At 39.5% G+C, this 24,725-nt stretch overlaps 1 protein-coding gene across 2 annotated transcripts; it reads right to left on the bottom strand.

Annotated features, from left to right (window-relative positions):
• Positions 1-1,816: 1,816 nt before the first annotated feature.
• Positions 1,817-24,458, bottom strand: ACAT1 (acetyl-CoA acetyltransferase 1). Of its 2 annotated transcripts, none has more exons than XM_036860524.1 (12): positions 24,285-24,437; positions 14,996-15,043; positions 13,806-13,923; positions 13,434-13,529; positions 13,126-13,226; positions 9,646-9,789; positions 8,741-8,891; positions 7,739-7,846; positions 5,584-5,697; positions 4,655-4,719; positions 2,813-2,970; positions 1,817-2,279 (listed from the first exon to the last, which is right to left on the bottom strand). In XM_036860524.1, exons 1-12 carry the CDS (start codon positions 24,354-24,356, stop codon positions 2,159-2,161), a joined length of 1,296 nt encoding a protein of 431 aa, XP_036716419.1. In that variant the 5' UTR covers positions 24,357-24,437; the 3' UTR covers positions 1,817-2,158. The 2 variants fall into 2 exon arrangements, with proteins under 2 accessions (XP_036716419.1, XP_036716420.1); XM_036860525.1 differs by having other exon boundaries at positions 1,828-2,279; positions 7,739-7,834; positions 24,285-24,458.
• Between the last annotated feature and the right edge of the window lie 267 nt (positions 24,459-24,725).

The raw sequence follows: 24,725 nt of genomic DNA, 5'->3' as shown, positions 1-24,725 counted from the left end.
CTTCTATGACCCTCTTTGGGTTCTCCATAACTTCATTTTGAGTAATCTTTACACGGAATTGTTCTTGTCCTATTTGAACACTTTCTGCCTTGATGTCTAATAATTTGTGATATACACCAGCCATCTTTTACTTTGTAATTGGGTTTTTCAGCTTTTATCTTCTATAGTAATTTAAAATGTGGAACTCCTTTTTTACATTCCAATGGCATTTCCCTTTATTTAGCATATATATATATATTTTTTTTAACCCCTGTTTCACCACTATCTTCCCTTGCTCCCTAGTCAGTCCTTAATCATTTTTAAAAATTTTAACTTTCATATTCCCAAATTCTTGATTATTCTTTCCGTGTGCTGGTATAAACCTTTGTCACTTTTGGAGGAAACATCACAGTGCTACATTTTCTAAGCTTTTGCATGCCTAGACACTCCTTCTAGTATCTTTATCACTCTTACTCCATTAAAAATATGTAGATGTTGGTCACTTATCTTCTGACAGTTACAGAAATAAGGACTAAGGTTACCAATTTTTCTACCTAGCTGTTTGAAGAATTTTTTTCTTTACTGTCTTTTCCATAGAACATGTGATTCTGTTAATTCTGTTAATGAAATAAGGCCTTCAAAATCTTCCCACTTAGTAAAAATCTGAGTTTTTCTCTTATATTGTAATTATTGCTTCAGAGTACCTTTTTTCTTTTTAAATAAATACCATTTACTTGTTGATTCTATGTCTTTTCTTTTTCTCTCTTCATTTTCTCCCAGATTTGTTTTCCAGATGACTGACTTTTGGATTCATTGTTAATTCTGCTTATCTTCAATGAAGTATTCTAAATATTTTGGGTTGGATTTTTTTTTTCCCATGTATTTTACCCAGTTCCTATTACAGTTAGGGCAGATATTTATCTGAGACTGAGAAGCCAAACATGGTGAGTTAAGAACTTGGGCTCTGGAGTAAGACTGCCTGGAACTGAATCCATCTCAGCTACTCACGAGGTATTTGACCTTGAGAATTTATGTTACCACTCCATGCCTCAATTTCCTTATTTTTATAGGAGGGATAATAACGGTATCTACCCTATTGAGTTTTTGTGAGGATTAAAGGAGTTAATACAAATAAAGCCACTAGGACAGTACTTAGCACATAATGAGCTGCAAAAGGGAGCTGTAATTACTATACAGATATTTTTGAAAGTAATCTTTGCATCTTAAGAACAATTTTTTTCCATGTTATCTTTTTTTTTCCTTCAAAGATAAGGATTCACTGAATAATTCACTGAATTATTTGCCATGAGATACATGTAATACCACTTTTCTGTCCCCTCTACTCCCCAACTATTGTCAACATCAACTTGAACAGAAGGTTTCCCTTCTCAGAACTGCAGCTGAGGTTGGTGTGCATAGCCCCTGCCTACAGTGTGTTTTTTTTCTAGATGAGATGCAACTCAAGATACTTGTGCTGCATTTTCTTCTGCTTAAGAACAGGCATTGTGGCATAATGAAAGTGGCGATCTCTTCCCTTCAGAAATCCATTCAGTTGAGCAGTTTAGTTTCCACCTTCTTTCCCACTCTCTGTGCTACTGTAGTAATTCAGAGCAAAAATCCTAACCCCCACCCCCAAACAAATTCTGAATGATGAGGTTATGAGAAATTGCACCCACTTCAGACCTGAGCACATGGGTTCCTCCTGTTTCTAGCAACACTACAGTCTTTAGCTTCTTGACTAATGATTTGAGGCATTCCTAGTTTGCACAGAATAACTGCTCTGAACTTTGAAGGGTCTATTAAATCTAAATTAGTGATAGATAACATTCACTTAATCTTTAACAGTCCTCAAAAATGTAAATTAAGATTTATTCTCTAAAATGGAAGCTTCTAGCTACTTATAAGTCACTAATATTGCACAGTGGTATTTTAAACAGTACAGCCTTATAACAAAAAATGTGTTCAAGATTAGAAAAAATGTAAAGTAGAAGGAAAAATTACTGTGTAATCTCAAAAGGTTTGGGGATTTGATTTTTTATCTTATTTTTTAAAAAAGAGTTGAAAATAATAAAAAGTGAAACATTATTTTCATACAAGCTGACCCAGGGTAATCAGTCACCCTGATTACAGCAGGCCTTTCTGGCTACATAGGGTTGTTGCCTTAGACAACAGAAGTTGTCTACAGCTTTTGGATCAGCATGGCAGAAGCACCTCCTCCTCCGTTGCAAATACTGGCAAGACCATATTCTCCTTGCTTCAAGGCATGAGCCAAATGGACGACAATCCTGGCTCCAGACATCCTAGGATTAAGAAAGCATTTTGGTACTTTAATGGTTTATAGACTGTATGAATAACCAAATTAGCCATTACTTATAGCTGAATTTAACTGCTTTACTTTAACTTGGGAGACTTGTTTCAAGAAGGGTTACAGCTTTTTTTTTTTTTGGCCACACTGAGCGGCATGCAGGACCTTAGTTTCCGGACCAGGGATCGAACCCATGCCCCCTGCAGTGGAAGCGTGGAGTCCTAACCACTAGCCCACCAGGGAAGCCCCAAGAATGGTTACAGCTTTCTAAAAAGCCCAAGCATAGATTTTACTCTTAAATTATCTTCTTCAACATAAAACAATATTAGTTTTCAAGGAACAGATGTGATAGATCTGTGTTCAATGGGGATCCTATCAGAAATGGTATTTGCCTTATGAAGGATGGGTGGGAAGAAAAACTGTTAAACCAAGAGTAACAAGAATTATCATGAAGCAGTTTAAATTTTGATAGGAATATACAAAGGCAGCCATTAACCTAGGTATATTTTTCTTTATAATTTTACCTACCCAATCGGATGTCCAAGAGAAACAGCTCCTCCATTGACATTCACTTTTTGGGGATCAATCTCTAGCATTTTAATGTTTGCTAGTACGACCACACTAAAGGCTTCATTTATTTCCCACATTGTAATATCTTCTTTTTTCAATCCTGCATCTTTAAGAACCTAAATTTTTAAAAATATAGATTATGTTCAGATAATTAAGTCAAAACTTATTTTCATTATCTTCTTGAAATTCTGCAATTTTCATTTATATTATTTCCCTTTGATGTAATACATAAATATGGAGTTTCTTAGTTTCCAGGAGGAAGGGCCCTTTTATTTTCTGATTTTAATTTCTCATCTTTTTGTTTTTGTTTTTGTTTTGGGGGCTGCACGGCATGCAGGATCTTAGTTCCCTGACCAAGGATCGAACCCGTGCCCCCTGCAGTGGAAGTGTGGAATCCTAACCACTTGACTGCCAGGGAATGCCCTAATTTCTCATCTTACTGCATTGTAATCAAAGACTTGTTTGCATTATCGTATTTCTATTTTGGAGAGAGAGAAAACTTGATTTTCTTGAACATTCCATGGATAACTGAAAAAAACGTACTCTTTGTTTAGGGGTACATAGTTGATACATATTCTTAAGATCTACTTTACTGATTATATGTTGCTTAGTTCTAGACTCTTTATCTATCAAATAAAAGAGGTATATTAGTCTCTACTAATTTTTCATTGCATCCCCTAGAGTTTCTGCTTTATAAAAGTTGCTGTGGGGTTATCTGGGGCACAGTTATTCAGAGCTATCGTATTTTCATTGTAAATGATTTATTTAAAGTCTTATTATATGATCTTTTGATAGTTCCTCAGCTATTGCAGAAGGGTGTTTATCTTTAGAAATTTTTTTGTTGTGAGCAACAATAAAATTAACATGAAACTTTTGTTCCTCCTTGCTCTCTTCCTCCAGCAGGCTCAGGTAGCTTTCTAAGCTGTACAGCTCAAACAGCTTCCTCTAGTTCCAACACCATAAGACAAAACATGGTACCTAACTATAGCCACTTTTCTAGCTCTCAGAATCTAGCTGAGAAATGTTTATCACCCTTCCTTTCCAATGTGATGCACATTCACTTTCAGAAGTTGTATAACTGTGTTGCTTTCTGAGATCTGCCACCTCTGGACAGATCATCACTCCCTGTTGTTTCTGATCCTTCTCTATCCTTATTCTCCACTGATTTTTTTTTTTTTTTAATCTGGGTGCCACCCTCAGACATTCTCTCTCTCTCTCAGTGAGGCCCTTTACTTCTGAAAGGGAACATTTGCTGGAGTCTTCTGAGATCCCTTAACCCCTAAACCAACACAACACTGTCTCCTTTCCTGGGACCCCTTAGTAACTTCCCGCAAAGACTCAGACTGACAATTGGAGCAGATAGGTCCTCTCCATCTCCAGTTTTACTCTCAGACCAGCTCCCGGGAGTTCCCTTTCAGGACTGAAGACTGCTCCTTCTAGTAATGAATATTTGCTTTGAATTCTAGAACCCTGGACCCTCAGCATTCCCTTCTTTTCTCTGCTGCACCAACCTCCCACTTTGCGGTTGCCATTGCAGGTGTGTGAGTTCCACACAAGGAATTCAATCATGTAGTTTTTATCTGCTCCACTGAAAATACAGTTTGTGGGTTGCCCCTTTACTTTTGTTGTTGTTATCCTTGTTGCTCTCTAATTGTTTTCAGGAGAAGTGAGAAGATTTGAAACTAAGCTACCTCTATGCTTTGGCAGATGAATAACATGTAAAATCTAAAACATGCAACCTTGGTATAAGCAAAACCAGAAATTGGCACAATGAGTTATGGTCTGTTATTCTGTTCTCACCTTAGGTACAGCATATGCAGGTGCAACTGGAAAATCAACAGGTTCTACAGCAGCATCAGCAAATGCTTTATTTAAAAAAAAAGGTCGTTAAAATCTTTTTACAAGCACCCAAGACTATATCTAACAACTTATACAATATGCAAAAATGCAAGTTTCCTACACCTTTTAGTGTATTTAAATGTATTTGTGCCTTTTCTAAGATTCTGCACTTTACAAGATTATACCAATCATCTAAGCCATTGACTTTCACAGATAGGGAGTTAGGGGGAACTGCCTCCAGGGACACTGACATTATCTAGAGATATTTTTGGTTGTTGCACAGGTGGAATGCCACTTATTGTAGCATCTAGTGGGTAGAAGCCAAGCTGCTAAACATCTTACAATGCATAGAATAGCCCCCTACAACACAATTATTTGTTGTGAAATGTCAATGGTGCTGAGGTTAAGAAACCATGATCTAAACAAAATGGTATCTGTTTAACTATTTATGAAGAAGGCAAGGCAGATTTTACAGCTAAAAAGTCTTAAGGAGACTGAGGACATGCCAAGACCACACAGTTAATAATAAATGCCAGTACAATTAGATTTTTTGTTATCTCTATACTCCTAAGCCCATATTCTTTTTATTCTACCTGGCTACCTTTCCCCACAGTGCCAGGGGAAAACAGGTACCCTGTAGTCTCCCACACATCATCCAGGATAGGGAAAGATTTTTAAAAGCTTTCTCTTATACAAAGCAAATCCTAACGAAAATACTGAAGGAGGTTCTATCTCAGTTAAGACATGTACTAGTTAAATTCTGTCACAAAGTACAACCTACAGACAGAAATAGCCAACTTCAATATTACGTATAATATTACTAACAAAGAACCTCAATTTCAGGGAGAATATAGGGGTTTAGGAATAAACAAGTTCAGAACATTTTCTACCTGCTATTCTTGCCAGTGGTTTAACACTGAGCCTCTTGGCTGCATCTGCAGTCATCAGAACCACAGCAGCTGCTCCATCATTCAGTGTGCTGGCATTGGCAGCCGTTACTGTACCTGAAAGTATCAATGAGCATGACGTCAGAACATTCTTTCACATTGAATTCGTTTGGATCAATTTAACAAATTTCTACAGAATACTGCCTGGGTTGCTAGATGCATGAAGATATGGATGGAGATAATTCCTGCCCTCAGGAAAATACACATAATTAAATGTGTATGTGTATAATAACACAATTAATGTCAGTATACCTTTTTATGTTAGATTTTTTTAAAATATATTTTTATTTATTTGGCTTCGCTGGGTCTTAGTTCCTGCCCCGTGTGGGATCTTCGTTGTGGCATGTGGGATCTAGTTCCCAGACCAGGGATCGAACCCGGGCCCCCAGCATTGGGAGCGTGGAGTCTTAACCACTGGACCACCAGGGATGTCCCCTTATGTTAGTTTTTTGTAACAGTTTATTCAAAGCTACCTCAAAAGGCATGCGTGATGGCACTGGGTAAATGCTGGTTCATAATTCCTCAAAGATAAGGACCACTTCATATTTTTCCTAACACTAAGTCTTTGCTTATTCACAGTAGAGCAGGCACTCATTATATATTTTGCAAATCAGTGTCAAAATCAGATATTTCTTCTCTACAATCACTTGAAGTTAAATGAATACTAAAAGTCACTAAACTGTACATTTTAAACAGGAGAATTTTATGGTATGCAAATTATATGTCAATTAAGCTGTTTTCTTTTAAATACCAATGAAGACCCTAAAATAGACTGCTGCTAAAATTATAAAAATATACTTTTGCAATATAAATTTTTTTTTTTTTTCTTTTTTTGGTTGAGCTCTGAGGCTTGTGGGATCTTAGTTCCCCGACCAGGGATCAAACCCGTGCCCCCGCTGCGGAAGCATGGAGTCCTAACCACTGGACCATCGGGGAATTCCCTGCAATATAAATTTTTATATGATGCTTTAATAAAAAAGATTGATCCACTCCTACAGTTAGTATTGAGAAATTCAATCAAAAAAGGGAAAAAAGGGGCTTCCCTGGTGGCGCAGTGGTTGAGAGTCTGCCTGCCAATGCAGGGGACACGGGTTCGCGCCCTGGTCTGGGAGGATCCCACATGCCGCGGAGCAACTGGGCCCGTGAGCCACAATTACTGAGCCTGCGCGTCCGGAGCCTGTGCTCAGCAACAAGAGAGGCCGCAATAGTGAGAGGGCCGCGCACCGCGATGAAGAATGGCCCCCACTTGCCGCAACTGGAGAAAGCCCTCGCACAGAAACGAAGACCCAACACAGCCATAAATAAATAAATAAATAAAAATATTTAAAAAAAAAAAAAAGGGGAAAAAAGTTATTTCAGATTATTATCGCAGCTGTATACAGCCAATTTTAAAAGCAGAACTGACCTTTTTTCCTCAAAGGATTTAGTAACCTGGGATCCCATTTACACTAACATTCAACATTTATTTGTTGAGAACCAGGCACTAGAGATATAACAATGAAAAACAGCTATCAGCTTAGTCCTCCAGAGGCTTACAGATATTTAACATAATATGTAAACTTGACTTTCATATCACGAAAACCTTTCAAGATGAAGTGCATACGAAAAACTGTTCTACATCATTCTACAACCTGTTCCAGAGGCTTTATATATTGAAAGTATTAACTGTTTATATGAAATAAATAACTAATAAAAACCTACTGTATAGCACAGGGAACTCTACCTCAATACTCTGTAATGACCTATATGGGAATAGAATCTAAAAACGAGTGGATATATGTATATGCATAAATGATTCACTTTGCTGTACTGCAGAAACTAACAACATTGTAAATCAACTACACTCCAATAAAAATTAATAATAAAAAAAAAGTTCAAACACACACAGACACGCAAAGAAAATATTAACTGTTAAGCAATTTTAAATATACTTTGGATAAATATCATATGTTTTGTTAACTTCACTTGAGCCTGATACATTGAAAATGTTAAATACCATCTAGTTGTTTTCTAGAATTTTTAAAAATCCTTAGGCAGTTCTAAGACGAGACATGGTATACTGACTCTTTTTTCTTATGCTTCATTTCTTAATACTAACCATTTTCTTTTTGGAAAACCGTCTTCAGCTTTGGAACTCTGCTGAAATCAACACGTTTATATTCTTCATCTTCTTTCACCACTACATCTGGTTTACCTAAAACAAAATCTTTTAAATTAAGTAATCTTAGCAGTGAAGATAATAATTAGTTGCTCAGTAAGAAACAGTACACAAGGTGCCTGATAGTCTGTGCTTCCCTGTATGCCCACATACCTTAAACCATCCCAAGTAAATTCCACTCAAGAATCTACCATCAATAATTTCTGTTAGTGTCTTAAAGAAGAGTTTATTAAGTAGCCTGATGCAATTTAAATCTTCTGTTCAGCCACATCCCATTCTCCTCTCTCAGCCTCCTTCTATGATCACAGACCTCATTCTTCTAACCCCAGGGGTAGATGTCCAACCTAGGCTGGATAAGTTTTGGTACTCCATCATTCTCATCACAGTAATTATTTCTAGAATCGAAATGTAACCTAAACGAAGTTAATTGAGTCTTTACTGTGGATTCATTTTGCTGCAACTGGTGAGGAGGTCTCTTTCCTTTGTGACTGAGAGCCCTACAGATGTGACCCTGGAGATGGAGGCAGCACCACAGGAAGGCTGAGACAATAAAGAACAAAAGCAGCATGGAAAAGCCGAGACAGCATGCCCTAATGGTACTGACTACCCACTCCCAATCCCTGAAGTTCCCAGAGCTGACTGGTTGCTGCCGTACATCTTTCAGTTCTGGGACGAATCCCCAGTGGCCTTCTAATAAATCCCCCCTTTTCACTTAACTTAGTGTGTTCTCTGTTGCTATATTAGAAAGAATTATATTAGAAATTAAATTATTTTAGAAATTAAATATTACCTCTGAATTAGCAACATTTCCCTTTATTAACCATAAGCAGCAGTGTCAGCGTCCTCAGTTGAAATTAACAAAGATAAAAATGTACTAAAACTTAAACATAAAATATTTAGCAACACGTAAAATCTACTAAAAATTAAAATCTATCCTTCAACCTTTTACTGTAATTGTGACAGGAACAACTTCATTTCCAAATTTTCCAGCTTCCCATGCTGCTTTACTTCTGGTATAGGAGTTAATAGCATAAGTATCCTGTTCATCTCGTGCAATATTCAGCTTCTTTGCAGTATTTTCAGCACAGTTGCCCTGATAGAAGTTGGAAGTTTTAAAAAACTAATTAACTTTGCATAACATAAAATAGTGGTTAGCAGTTAAATTTATTTTCTTAAAATATACTTCTTTCTGTACTAGGTAATTTTTTTACTCATGTCTCATCGTCAAATACTTGAATTAGCCCAGAAGTTGCTATTTTGAAGACAAATAATTAAACACCTATGGAATCCATTATTTAAAGTTAGAAAATGCCCTATTTCAGTATGGGGCAATTTATTCAACAATTGAGCCAAGCTGATGCAATGAGCTTAGAAAAACATTTTCCTAAAATGAATGGCTCAATCAACATTTATATCCTTCAGTTCAGTTTCTGAGATATATATATTGGACTTTCCTGGTGGTGCAGTGGTTACGAATCCACCTGCCAATGCAGGGGACATGGGTTTGATCCCTGGTCCAGGAAGATCCCACATGCTGTGGAGCAACTAAGCCCGTGCACCACAACTACTGGGCCTGCGCCCTAGAGCCTGCGAGCCACAACTACTGAAGACCGCGGACCTAGAGCCTGTGCTCCGCAACAAGAGAAGCCACCGCAATGAGAAGCACGCACACTGCAATGAAGAGTAGCCCCCGCTCGCCACAACTAGAGAAAGCCCACATGCAGCAACAAAGACCCAAAGCAGCCAAAAATAAATAAATAAAATAAAAATAAATTAAATATATATATTTTTTAAATCAAGCAGTATTTTATATACATGGCATTTCTCCATTAAAAAGCAACAATTACCATATGAATTTTATTGTAGACATCAGTTAGCCCATCTTTTACAATCAAATCTTCAAGCTTTATACCACCATATGGTGTTGCTCCTCTGTTCATTACGTAGGGAACATTGGACATGCTCTCCATCCCACCTGCCACCATCACATCCTGCTCAGCAACACACAAAAACCCAATGTCAATTCAAGTAGTACTGTTGACTTCTGAACAATACCAGGATTAGGAACGTCAACGCTCCACACACTTGAAAATCTGTGTATAACTTCACAATCGGCCCTCCCTATCCATGGTTCTACATCCACAGATTCAACTGTAGTACGTGTTTATTGAAAAAAATTTGCACATTAAGTGGACCCAGGCAGTTCAAATCCATGTTCAAGGGTCAACTGTAGTTGCAAACCCATTATACCCTTTACACAGCTACGACAAACAAGTATTCTACATGGACTTTATTAAACATTTGCTATACAGTCACTATAGGAAGTACCCTCTTGACACTGGTAAAAGGAAATGGTCTGAAATGTGTAATGATAATTAAGATCAGAATCAGACATTAATAAGAATGCCAGGAATCTTTAATGTAGAACCGTCTTCTGAAATTCTTCTAACCTTTCATTTCACTGACACTGCCAAAAACGTAATCTCAGTTCTCGGAAATAATCCTACTTCCTTGATTGTGATCCTCCCAATCAACTCTTCCCAGATAGTTATAGTAATTTTCTACTTGATCATCTGATATGCAGCCTGTCCTTCCACCAAGTGTCATCTACACTCATCTGAGTCATTCTGGCTAGACTGTAAGTCTGGTCATTCCACTCCTTACAGGACTCACCAGCATAGCACATAAGCCCCTTTACAATCTGACTTCTCGTTCCCTTTCCAGTCTCATGCCTGGACCTACACCTGAGGTCATACTGAACTGTTTAAATATCTTCAAAGAGATTTCCCTGGCGGTCCAGTGGTTAAGACTCTGCACTTCCACTGCAGGGGGCACGGGTTCAATCCCTGGTCGGGGTACTAAGATCCCACATGCCGCGCAGTGCAGCCAAAAAGAAAAAAAGAAAATCAAGGTTTTCAAAGATACCGTGCTAATTCACACCACCTCTGCACTTCTGACCTATCCACCAACGTGTAAAACACCTACATTTCCTTTAAAACTAATCAAAACACAGCCACTTCATGCTTTCCCTGACCACGTATTTCTATCCTTTTTTGGAACAGTTTCCCTTCCTTCTTTTGTGTTCCTCAATTACTGTGCATTGCTTTTATTAATAATATTACACTGTACTGTAGCTATATTTATGTGTCAAATCTTCTCACCAAACTAAGCTCCTTTGAGACCAGAAACCCTTGTCATATCTATTTTTATGTCATTAGTGCCTGGCATATATAGTAGAAGTTTAATAAGTATTAATCAACTAACCTGTAATTACAGATTAACAAAAGAAATTCATTTGCATTATAAGGGCTAATTTTTAAAAATAGTTTAATATAAAACATTAATGTAAATATAAAATTAAAGCCAATATTATATTCTCACAGTCTTTAATCAAGAATAAAGACAAACAGAAGTTCTATACCAAAGAAACCTAAATATTTTGCCTGTTTTCAAATATGGAGAGTCTCAAATAGCTCTCATATAAGTTTTATTCTGTTATCCTGAAATACTGAGTATTTTCTGGGGATGATGGCAATAATAAGTGGCAGAAATTAAGTTATCAATTATTCTATAGAATATAATAAAATTGACCATTTTCCAAAATCAGATAATATTCAAAATAAGGCAATTCCTAGTATTCCTCTAAGTCAGATAATTTTATACATGCACAAATGAATCAAAGAACACTAACTGAAAGCATTTGCTAGAGAACCACAAAAAAATCAACTGAGACAAAATTTTCCTTGTCATTCAAACCGTTCTGAAACATCTAAACAATCTCATGACCGTTTAACAAGGGTTTGGTAATACCTGATGTCAGTGTTACCTTGTGTATAGGCAAACAAGCGCTCACAAGCTTTGGAAAATGTGTAACTGGTATAACTTTCATGGAAAGCATTTGAAAATATCAAAATTTTTAAATCTCTGACTCCAAAAATCTCCTCTTAGGAATTTTTCCAAAAGACAGACTTGCACACGATGACATTTTTTAATGCTTTGTTCACCAATCTCCAGTGAACGTCCACATAGTAGATCCTCAACTAATGATGGGCAAAACTAGGATTTGAAATTAGTCTGGCTCCAGACTTTTTGTTCTTAACCACTACACTATACCGCGTAGTACAGTGAATTAACAAGAGTTGATTTAAGTATTTATAAGTACACAAAGATATATGCATAGGGGTACTGTCTGCAGCATTATTTAAAATAGTGAAGAACTGGAGACAATCTAGATGTCCATTCAATAAGGACCCATAAGTATATTATAGTTGTTCAGTTCAATAGAGTACTATCTTATGTGCTGATACAGAATAATCTCCAAGACATTACATGGGGCACAGAGTTTAAGAAACTTCCCCGAAGTTTCTCTGCTCTTAGGTGGCAGAATACACAAAAAAGTGATGAATAAGTCAGAGATTCAAAGTGGGGCAAGAAGAAAGAAGATTGTTCATTTTATACTTTTCTATATCATCTCAGTTTTTAGCATGTGTATCAGGTATCACTCTTTTTTTTCTCTTTGGCTTGCCTTACAACTGGAAACAAAGCAAGGGAGGAGTAACAGCAAGGGTATGCATAATTATGATTCTTGTACATGTAAGAAATAATCTGCAAACACCTCACAACTGATTTTTACCTTTTACCTTGGTGTGTTATAGGCTGGAATGCACTAGACAGGGATAGGGACACCTGTTTTCTAATTTTACCCCTGTAACTAACTGTGTTTGTAGTCCTCTCAACCTCTTTCCTCAACTGAAAAAAAGGCTTGGATCTGATAAACTCTTAGGTCTACGAGTCCAGGTCTAGCCTCCTAACATCCAGCATATATTTGCTGAGCAGCCTATCTCTTGCTCAGTCTCAGGTAAAGACAAGATCACAATCATCAAGGCCAACAGAAAGCCTGCACAATTTTACAGCTGAACCTGAACATAAGGAACTATAAATTAGTCATCAATTCTGGGCTCAATCAACGATTTGATTCCCAGGGTCAGCACCTTATTCCCATTTATGATAAAAACCCTTCTCATTCTAGCAGAGACAAAATTTACGGTGTCTTAAATCAACCAGAATCTCTAAGTAAAGGGGCACCCAAAGACTAAAACGTCCTGGCTGAAAACTACTTTTTAATACTAGACACTTGAGCTATCATTTTGACCTCGACTTCAAATGGAATTGGCAAATCCAGACACTCCTGAGTGTCTGAAACAACACAGCAACTGCACTTATGAGAAAGAATCTCACTTCTAGAGTATGAATATGCTTAGATTTTTAGTGTTTTTTAGCACTGCATATTATTTTAGTTATAAAATGGAAAAGAAGGTACTTCTTACCTGATGTCCACACATAAGATTCTGAGAGGCCATCATGATGGCTTTCATTCCTGAGGCACAAACTTTGTTTACAGTGGTACATGGAGTAGAAATAGGTAAGCCTAAAACCAATATAAATCATACTTTTGAAAAACAAAGATATTCTTCAAATAAACTGTAATAAAATAGAGCATGTTAAACTATAATCTGCAACATCTCTTCTGCCAATATAAGTCTATTATGCATTTAACATTTTATTTAAGCTGAAATGACTTCCATTTTGCCATGTCAAACATTTAAGTGTAAAAGCAAAAATGTAGTCCTAATACCTGCACCCAGTACTGCTTGCCTTGTAGGGGCTTGTCCTTCACCTCCTTGTAGAACATTACCCATGTATGCTTCTTTCACTTCTTCTTTTGGAATCCCTTTTTTAAAAAATCAAAAAGACATTTCCATATTTCATTCAATTTAATAGTAATTACCTAGTAAAGTACATGACATTATATAGCAGGAATGGTTTCTTTTTCTTGTCAGTTTTGAGCTTCATTCGTAACACTATAGTACAAGGACTTCTTTTCAAGGGAATTCAGAAATGTAGGCATTAATTCGTTTCTAAGTGTTACATATATAGTAAGTGCAAAATAAACATTTGTTCCATTGAATCACTGCCCCTCAACACAAAAAGTAAAGCAACTACTAACCTGCCTTTTCAATGGCTCCCTGAATTGCAATGGAACCAAGTTTAGTGGCTGGCAGAGAGGAAAGGCTGCCTAGAAAGGATCCAATGGGTGTTCTTGCAGCACTTACTATGACCACTTCCTGGCAAGACAGAAGATGGTACGAATTATTATATTTAAATATTTTACCCACATCATCTTTCATAAATGAACAATTCATAGATATATTATCCAAGAAACAGACTTTTTATGAATGACTAATTACCCATCAAAGATGAAAATAATATTAGAACAGCACTAAAATCAGTTCAATGCTGGTACTTTATGATTTAAGACCTAATAGAAAACCTAAGAGAAACCAGTTCTAAAATAGGCATAGACCAGAAGCTTAAGGTTCAATTCTATCCCTTAGTCAAAATTTAAGAAATGATCAGTTTACCCTTGTTAACTGCATAAAAAGCCCTAATTAAAGGGCTTCCTTACTGAAGGGAAACTCTGGTCTAGGGTCAAGACCTGTATGTTAGTGGGGGCCATACCACTAAACTAGGACACAGCCAGAGCCATAATTTCTTAAACTATTAATAAGACAATATAAAATTTAAGAAAAAGTAAATAAAAGCTCTCTTAAATATTGCAAAACACTATTTTAACAATTCTCTCCTTACGCTTGCCTTCTACATGCTCTTAGATAAATACATACATACATACATACATACATAAATCCTCATAGATAATAAGAGAACCATTCCCTAGATTCTGGTCGAGGCTATTACTAAGTCTTTTTAGGAACCGTTATGAAACAAAAGGAGGACCCCTCAGGAAGCACTAGGTGACCAGGTGATGGTCCTTCCTGTCTAATCCCCAGTCTCCTTCAGCCCCTTTCTTCTAGTATCTTCCATGTGGCCTCTGCAATGTACCAACACAATATAATGGGGGTCCCCAAAAGTAAAGGAAGAACATTGCCTAGTTTTAGAGAAGGTTGTTTACCATAGACAATGATTGGGGAAGAAGCAGAAATTATGCAGGGGGCTAGACTGAAATTTTTTATGGTAATTTGGGAGTTTGACTTAATATTTCAATAATTAGCTATTCCTAACCACTGAATCATCCCAAGCTGACCCTCATCTATACATGCTTTAGAATATGCATTTTTAATAGACTACATTTCCTTTAAATTCTTGAAATTTTAAAGCACAATTTAAATTTATACTTACATTCAAAGTGGGTTTTGATACATAACTTCGTTCCACATATCTTATTTCCTGTAATATAAATATTTGTTATGATGTAAAAAATATTAATCTACATCACTTTATACTTCTCAGTAACAGGATTATGGTAATTTCTTTTTGCTGCATTATACTTTAATTTCCAAATTTTCCTGTTTGCATATATCACTGTTACAATTTTTAAAATTACTACTTTTGTAATATTCTCGTCTGATTAACTGTTCATTGGAAATGTATGTTTTAACTTCTGATGAATTTATCATCTTAAAATTTCTAAGCCTTTTTAAGTATAAGCTTTATAAAATATAATTTTAAGTTAAATCTAAGTTCTAAATTAAGTAAGCCCAAATTGGGCTGCTGCTTATATAACCTACTTACACTGAAGGATTCTAGCATATTATCTGTGACCCAACTCTGAATTAAAATTTCCTACTTGTAGTAAACATGCCAGTCATTGCCTCTCCAGCTACACCCCTTTCTCCAAAGGGTCTGGAAGGGACAGCCCTAAGTACCTACAAGGTGATTCCCATCCTCCTCCCACTGGCCAGAGCTGACAGGACCAAAAATGGAATGGACTTTGAACCAAGCTAGCACTCTGAGAGACCCGATCAACTGGATGATGATGGGCACTTGAAGTGAAAGGCCCAAGGGGCTGGAGTTAGTCAGCAACACCATGTAAAAGCAGAGGTTACAGCAAAGAGAAAAGCCACAAGTAAGCAGAGAAGCAAAGGAATGGAACATATACACTCAGAAAAGGAAGAAAAGACCATGCCACACTACAAGAGACAAAAGATAACATAGTTAGTGATTTTCTAGTTAGGGTTCCAGCAAGGCCAGCTTTACTTTATTTCCTAACGTTGGATGTCCAAGAGCTTGCCTATTGTATATCTTCAAAAAAGCCCCTTTCTACTTAGCTAGTGTGAAATGGGATGTTGTTCCTTGCAATCAAAGGGCCTTTTCTAAACCACTTTAAAGTCTCTGGTTCTGTTTAGCTGAAGGTTCCCTGGTTTCTCCACTTTGCCCTGGATCCCATTCCAGTTGCCTTTTCAAAGATGCCACATCTTCCGTTATCCCTTCCCTCGCCCCAACATCATTCATCCCCTTTACTCCTGGATTATTCCGTAAGCACAGTAATAGGCTTCCTCCCACCTGAAAGAATTAAAAACAAACTTCTCTTAACCCAGACTCCCATTGAGCTTTCACCTCATTTCTTAGCTCCTCTGTACAAGAGAAGTTCTCCAACAAGTTACCTACTATTTGTTTCCTTGTCCTCACCTCCTACTTACTGTTCAACCCCACCAAATCTGGCTTTTATCTATCCTACTGTTGGCTCTGAGCAAGATCAACAATGTCTGGATAGCAAAATCCAATAAAGATTTCACTATACTCATCTCATCCTCTCAGCAACCTGGGACTCACTTTTCTTCTTGGGGAAACACGCACAGTGGTTAAGAGCCTGGGCTTACTAGCTGAGTATTCTTGAGCATTAAGTTTTCTAAAATACTCTCCACAAGTTGTTGTGAGAATGAAATGAGGTAATATGTGTAAACCACTACACAAACCCTCCCTTTTCTTGGCTTCCATTTTAACACAATCTTATAGTCTCCCTCTTATCTCTCTAGTTATTTTTCTCAGTCTTTTTTGCTGTTTCATCCTCCCCTTCCCAATCTCTAAGTGCTGGAATGTCCCAGGGCTTTGTTCCAGGCCCCTTTTAATTTTCCATCTTCACTGTCTCCTTAATCATATCTAGCCCCACAGCTTTAAACAGCAATTATGTCCTGGTGATTTCCAAATTTCTATCTCCAGCCTTGACCTCCAGACTCATATATCCAAGTGCCAACTTGATAGCCTGAATTTAACGCCCAACTCATGTCTCTCAATTTCCACCCTAGAACACCAGTTGTTTTTTTTTTTTTTTAATGGTGGGAATGTGGTTTATTAAGCTGTGCCTTAGTACAGGCTCTGAGGTTTGCCCATGGTGCTTTTAATGTACAAAATGTTCTGCCAATTTTTTTTTTTTTTTTTTTATAAATTTATTTATTTATTTTTGGCTGCATTGGGTCTTGGTTGCTGCACGCGGGTTTTCTCTAGTTGCGGCGAGCAGGGGCTACTCTTCATTGCGGTGCGCGTGCTTCTCATTGCAGTGGCTTCTCTTGTTGCAGAGCACGGGCTCTAGGCGCGCAGGCTTCAGTAGTTGTGGCACACAGGCTTAGCTGCTCTGCAGCATGTGGGCTCTTCCAGGACCAGGGCTCAAACCAGTGTCCCCTGCATTGGCAGGCGGATTCTTAACCACTGTGCCACCAGGGAAGTCCCTCCCCTCTTGTTTTAAGACCCAGTGTGAGGGTCTGTCCAGCCACGCCTGCCTGGAGCAGGGGGTCTGAACTGAACCCGGGCACTTCAGTGCCGCAAGTGCCTGGCCATCTCAGGCTCAACCAGAGCCTGAAGGGAGGAGACGGACACAGGGACGCTGAGGGCTGGGTGGGATGAGAATGGTGCCAACCTGGCAGTGTCCAAGAAGCGTTTGTCCTTCTGAGGGTCACAGTTCTTCAGGCTGATCTGAAGCTCCACCATCTCCAAAAACTTCCGGGCCTTGCACTGGCTCCCATGCAGGACTTCCCGTACCGCCTCGTAGAGGGTGTCACGGGAGACTTTGCTGCTCATGGTGCCTCACGCCGTGATAAACCGGAAAAGTAGAACACTAGTTTCTTTCCAGCATTTCCCTCCTCAAGACATCACGTCACAATCTGCCCAGGTGCTAAGCCAAAATCTTAGGACTCACCCTCCATCTCTGCCTAATACCTAGAGATACTCTATCACAGGTACTGTCAATACTGAGTCTAAAATATACCTAAATTCTTCCACTTTGCTTCATCTGCACTACTGCCACCTAGTCCCAGCCACCATCTCTTGCTACTGTAACAGCCTTTTACTTCATTTCCTGCATCCCCAACTTCCCTTCTTCAGTCCATCCGGTTTTTAAAACGTAAATCAGGGACTTCCCTGGTGGTCCGATGGTTAGGAGTTGGTGCTTTCACTGCAGTGGCCCAGGTTCAATCCTTGGTGGGGAACTGAGATCCCACAAGCTGCATGGCACGGCCAAAAAAAACACAAAAAAACAAAAACAACCCCCCCCACACACACACACAAATGTAAATCAGATCACATCGCTCCCCTGATTAAAATCCTTTGATGGCTTTCCATTGTTCTTGGAATGATATCCACAGTCTTTCCCTTATCCTCCAAGTTCCTGGCTCCTGGAACTGGAGCTCCTGATGATCTGGATGGTATGATCTGGCTCCTCATGTTCTTTCCTTTTTTTGTCTTCTTTTCTAATGTTCTTTCCAAACTCATGCCACTCTTGCTCTGTGCCAGCCACACCAGCCTCCTCTTTGTTCTGAACCCATTCCCACCTCAAGCTCTTTGCAGTGTGCCTCTGCCAGTAACAGCCTTTCCCCAGCTTGCCTTGGCTGATTCATTTTTGTTCTTCAAGTCTCAGCTCAAATGATACAACCCCAGAGTGCTTCTCCCTGCCTATTTAAAGTTGGCTTCTATTTCAACATGATTATTTCCTTCAAAGCACCTCTCACACTGTGTAAATACAGGGTTCACATATATAATCTCTCTCTCTCCATATAATGCAAGCTTCTGAGAGCAGTCCTGTCTTTCCCCCTTCCCTTCCTCCTCCTTTCTCATTCACTGCTACATCCTTGTCACTTGGCATAGTGCCTAGAGCTCATTAAATATCCCAGGAATGACAAAATTATAGTAGGATCAAGACACTGAACATAATGTGTGATAAATATGTGATAAATGAACACAACTAGTTAAGTTTTATTTGCATATCACAATCATCTTTCAAGGACAGCTCAGCTGCCCCAAGAACTCTAGAGACCACCCTTGACAATGCAAGCAGAGGTAGACACTCCAGTCTTAGCTTCTGCAGCACACTGTGCACTCTATTTGTCCCAAACACATAATTCTGTGACCCTCACTGGCCTGTCTCCCCACTAGACTGTAAGTTTCAAGAAGAGACTGATTTTATTTATTTTTTATCCCAATGATGGCAAGAAACGCTAAACAAATGAACAAAGTCTGGTGCTTACTAGCAGCTCTGAAAAACATTTCAGGTAGGGTAAATATATTCTGAAGCCAACAAAATGGGATAATGAGCTACAGAGTGAGGGCCTATTTTACATGGGATGTTCCACAGAGGGCTCTCTGGAGATGTCACTGGAGCTGAGAAACTGAATATTAAAGAGTCAGCCTGGGGGGGACTTCCCTGGTGGCGCAGTGGTTAAGAATCCGCCTGCCAATGCAGGAGACATGGGTTCAATCCCTGGTCCAGGAAGATCCCACATGCCGCGCAGCTACTAAGCCCACGTGCCACAACTACTGAGCCTGCGCTCTAGAGCCCGCGAGCCACAACTAACTGAACCTGCGTGCTGCAACTACTGAAGCCCACGCACCTAGAGCCCATGCTCCGCAACAAGAGAAACCACAGCAATAAGAAGCCCACGCACCGCAACGAAGAGAAGCCCCCGCTTGCTGCAACTAGAGAAAGCCCACGTGCAGCCACGAAGGCACAACACAGCCAAAATAAATAAATTAAAAAAAAAAAAAAAAAAAGAGTCAGCCTGGGGAAGATCTAGGGAAAAGAGCATTTGATGCATTGGGAAGAACTAGGACAAAGGTCTTGAATTAGAAACAAACTTGGCACATGCTAAGTATAGAAAGTGGAACAGTATAGCGGGAGCCACATACTCAGGAGAACACAGTCTGAGCTGAGACTAAAGAAGCAAGCAGGGACCAAAGAGGCCATGAGAAGGACTCTGGATTCTAGTCTGCGCAATGAGAAGCCACTGAAGGCTTTTCTATTATAAAAAGACCACTCTGGCTAAAGTATAGAGAACTGATTGTAGGAGCAGGAGTAGAAAAAGGGAAGAAGACCAGGCAAGAGCTCATGTGGCTAGTGCTAGGGAGGTCACAAGAGGGGTGGATACAAACAGATGTATATGGAATATGTTTTAGATATAGAACCAGCCAATGGGTGGATATTAGTATTCTTATTTTACAGGTAAGGAAACTAAAGCACAGGCAGGTCAAGTAACCTGCCCAGAGTCACAGAGCCAATATGGGGCAGAGCTGGGATTTCAAATCCAAGCAGTCTCACTCTATTATACATATATATAGTTTACATATTATACATATATATACATATTATATATTATGCATATTATATATTTGTTATACATATTATATATTTTATTTAAAATAGTAATAAAATTTAGGAAGCTGAGGCAACTGCTCTTTCCAAAGTACTGCATAATTTTTGAGTAACTAATGATTTGCTTATGATATTCTTCACTAATCAAGCGTGTCATCAGTGATACTAATTTTTCATTATTTCTGTTCACAGGACACAAATTCATGAGAACTATCCATATGCCAAAATAACTGTAAAAATCAGTAAAATGAATTAGAAATTGAGCCATTATCGAGGAAACATTTTGAGAAAACAGATTAATCATTTAAAAAATTTTTCAACTTCTTAGAGGATTTAGCAGTTAGTACTCAAAATACCTTGTGTTTATGCATATTATTGTCTGTATGAGGAAGCAAAGTTCCCTTACATAAAACTGATATCCCAATCTGTATTTCTTCAGGTCTTTATAAAGTTCTCCAAGTATTAAAGTTATGCTAATTTCAATCAACACTTTCCATTTTATGTATATGTTCATTTTATGTATTTCATTTATATAATTCCTTTGTTAAAATCTTATATAAACACTGTTATATTAAATTTTTACATTGTTGAATGCTCCCTCTGTTATGGGTTGAATTGTGTGCCCCACCCAAAAGAAGTCCTAACCCCCAGCACCTTAGAATGTAATTTTATTTGTAAATGTGGTCCTTACAGAAGTAATCAAGTCAAAACAAGTTCATTAGGGTGGGCCCTAATCCAATATGACTGATGTCCTTATAAGAAGGGGAAATTTGAACACAGAGACAGACACAGGGAAGGGAAGTGAAGACACAGGGAGATTGCCATGTGCAGATGGAGGACTGGAGTGATGCATCTACAAACCAAGCGACTCAGATTGCCAGCAAACCACAAGAAGCTCCGAAGAGGCAAGGAAGGATTTCCCTACGGGATTCAGCAGGGTCCTGCCAACACTTGATTTCAGACTTTCTGGCCTCCAGAACTGTGCAACATTTCTGCTGTTTTAAGCTGCCCGATATGTGGTATTTTCTTACAATGGCCCAAGGAAACTAATACACCCTCCTTCTTGGAAATCTCCCCTCCCTTGGTTTTCAGGTGACACTACATTCCTCTGGTTTTCTTCCACAACACCATCCTCTCTTTTCATTCACCTTCACGGGTTCCCACTCGTTCTGCCTGTCCTGAAATACTGTGTCGCCCAAAGGCCCTGTACAAAGCCCTCTTCTCTCCTCTGTCTACACACTTGCTGTAGCTGGGCTCATCAATGCCTGTGGAACTCCTCTCTCAGCCATTCACAGCCAATCAGTCATTAAGTTCAACAGATTCTATCTCCATGCTATCTCTTGAATCTATCCATTTCTCTCTGTGTTTACTGCCAATCAGATCACTGTCACCACTTACTTGCTTATCAAAACATTCTGTTCTTTTTTTCTGTATAAGAAAGGCCTGAGAACTGAGGTTCAAAACTCCGAAGGGTGAAAGGGAATGGGAAGTGAACGCAAAAACCATGAGTACCCATGAGGATTCAACCAGGAAAATAAAAACCATTCTATGTGAAACAGAATTTAATGCAGAGAATTAAATGCACAGGTGAGGGACTTCCCTGGTGGCACAGTGGTTAAGAATCCACCTGCCAATGAAGGGGACACAGGCTGGATCCCTGGTCCGCGAAGATCCCACATGCCGCGGAGCAACTAAGCCCGTGAGCCACAACTACTGAGCCTGCGCTCTAAAGCCCGCATGCCCGGAGCCCGTGCTCCACAACAAGAGAAGACACCGCAATGAGAAGCCCACGCACTGCAACGAAGAGTAGCCCCCGCTCGACACAACTAGAGAAAGCCCACGCGCAGCAACGAGGACCCAACACAGCCATAAATAAATAAATAAATAAATAAATAAATAAATAAATAAATAAATAAATAAATTTTAAAATAAATAAATAAATGTACAGGTGACAGAAGAGCTGAGAACAGGAGACAGCAGCACAGAGACTAGCAACAGGAAGCCACTAGCATGCTCAGGCTGTTAAGACAAAGGGAAGAAGCAGGGTTACCAAAGCCAAGGGGTCAGGGTCACCTGGCAGAAGCAAGAACCAAAGGACTGGCAGACATTGTCAGAAACACAATCTAAGGCAGAGAGAGGAAAAAAATAATTATCCTGACTTCTCCCTTCTTATCTCCCAATCTTCCACCAGTTTCTGAACCCAGCCAGAAGCCAGATGATGCTGGCACCTGCAAGGGTCGGCCTCACAGCAATATAGAAAGAGAAGAGGAGGTGAATTTGGGAACAAACAGGCTCAGGACTGGCACAATGCAGGATTTTTTTTTTTTTTTAAGTCTGAGTATTAAAGGAAAATTATCTTGGTTCAAAATAGCAAGACAGGACTTTAACGGAGGGAATGGTCAAAAGTGTCAAATATAGTATAAAGAAAAGTCAAGAAGAAGAAGAAAAAATACAGGAAAAGAAAATCACTGGTATTCTTCTGTTGAGCAGTACAGAAATCTAACTGCAGAGCTTTAAAGAGAAATGGATGTAAACGAAGGTGAGGAGGAGGACTACTCTTTTGACCATAAGAAAAAAGCAATTCCAGCTGGAAAGCAACAAGCTCTGATAAAGTCCATAAAGGTTTCTTGACCGTAAGGGAGACCTGTGTGTATTTGAAGGCAAAAGAGAAAAAGCCAGTTTAATGGGTTAGAGATCAAGTTCCATTCCACAAAATGGCACTGAATATTGAAAACCTGTTAAAACAAACAGATTTCCATGGTTCATTAAATGACCACTTAATTCAAGTAACAACCAATACAACTAATTCCTAGAGTTCAATTAAATGAACACCACAAATCATATGCTACATAACCTACAACTTCATTTTTCTCATCAGCAACAATTGTGTTTGATTTTAAGCTCCTAGTTAAACTATAAATTAAGAGGGTTCTGCACTTGGTTTATGTTTTGTTTTGTTTTTTACAAAATTAGAGTACTTATTTCACCTAATTCACTAGTAAATGTTGGTTGAAACTCAGGATGACCCAAGTACATTTTTGTGATTTCCGACACACTAACAAATATGCTAAGAACTCATGTTTCCTGGAAACCCACTCCTCCTGACTCTTCCTTTTCCCTTGGCTCCCACCCTCACTCTGCATTTGTCAAGTTCTACACTTATTCTTTCACAATCTCTTGCATAGCGCTCCTCCCTTTCAGCTCCTACTGCCAGCACACCAGTCAAGTTACATCACACCTAACAGACAATAGTTTTTTCCCCACTTCAATGCTCCTATACCTGTAATTATGACAAGAGCAAAAATATCAACGGTCCTCGCTGACTTAAGTCAAATCCAAACTCTTACAATATGACTGGATTTCAAACTTTATTGCTCCAAACAAACTGGAAAAGTCACGTTTCACCAACCACACCCTGAACTTCTCTACCTACTCCTTAGCTTTTGCCAGACCCTAAACATGTGGTGCAAGCTAGCTTGCTTTGACGTACGGAAAATAGTAGATTCCTTCAAGGCTGTCGCTCCTGTGTTCCCTAAACACAACAGCCAGAGGAGAAACACGGCTCTGGACGCCCTTAATACGTAAGCGTTACTCATCAAGAAAGTGAGTAGCTATTTATTTTCCTTGATAGGTTTGAAGTTGCTCCGAGTCGGTACATCTTTTTATTATCACCCTGTAAGCCCATAATGATTACCTATTGCATGAAATCAAAATCTCTTGACACTAACGCTCACAAACATGCTTTAAAGAAAAGCTCGGAAACAGTTTTACGGGCCTTCCCTACCCGTCGGGCAAGGTCAGAACCAAGCCCGCGCCTTTCTGCCTGTCAAATTACCTGCCTTATTTGACACACTAGAAAGCAATTATCACGATCCGGGAGGGCCCCTGAGAACGGAAATGCCCTGTACGAGCCGGCAAGTCTGAGCGCGTGGCTTTCGGGGCGTGGGTCCCGCCGGGGGCTTCCTCAGGCCTGCACTTAGGGCTCCTTCCGGCCGCGAGGCCGCAGGCAGAAGACATCCGAGGCGAGTCCCGAGTCCCAGTCCCTCTCACCTGCATCCGCCTCCGAAGCAGGGGGCTGCGCCCGCGGGCGCAAACGCGCAGAAGGGCCGCCAGCACAGCCATGGTGGCCGAGCGCGGAGCGGACAGTTACCAGCGGAGAGAAGGGATCGCCAGCGGCGGGTCCCTGACCCCGCTTCACCCGCTGACCCGGCCGCCTCCTCCAATAGCAGCCTCGGGCCGCGACGGCCGCCGGCCATTGGCCGGCAGCAGAGGAGGGGCGGGGCGGAGCCTGGCGCTGGGACGCCCGAGCGGCGCGTGGCAGGAGGCGCCGGCTTAGAAGCCAGCTGATAAGGTGCCAGGTCCCCTTTCCACTACTTCTGACCTTCTGAGACCAGTGGTTTATGTGTAACCTGGGCCTTTTCTGTTCACTGGGCCAGCTTCTCTCACTTAATACCCAGAAAGCACAAAGGAAATTCATGAAAATATTTTCAA

This window comes from Balaenoptera musculus, chromosome 8 (genome assembly GCF_009873245.2).
Source record: "Balaenoptera musculus isolate JJ_BM4_2016_0621 chromosome 8, mBalMus1.pri.v3, whole genome shotgun sequence".
Classification (NCBI taxonomy): Eukaryota; Metazoa; Chordata; class Mammalia; order Artiodactyla; family Balaenopteridae; genus Balaenoptera; species Balaenoptera musculus.
The sequence above is the reverse complement of the archived record's forward strand: the minus strand, read 5'-3'. Positions and strand labels throughout refer to the sequence as shown.

Bases quoted from the DNA above. Each gene is read 5' to 3' on its own strand.
- ACAT1 (XM_036860524.1), bottom strand. From the start codon at position 24,356: ATGGCTGTGCTGGCGGCCCTTCTGCGCGTTTGCGCCCGCGGGCGCAGC. The intron at 9,790-13,125 runs GTAAGAAGTACC...GTTGCTGAGCAG, and splicing joins ATCTTATGTGTGGACATCAG to GATGTGATGGTGGCAGGTGG. The intron at 2,971-4,654 runs GTGAGAACAGAA...TTAAAAATTTAG, and splicing joins CTGCATATGCTGTACCTAAG to GTTCTTAAAGATGCAGGATT.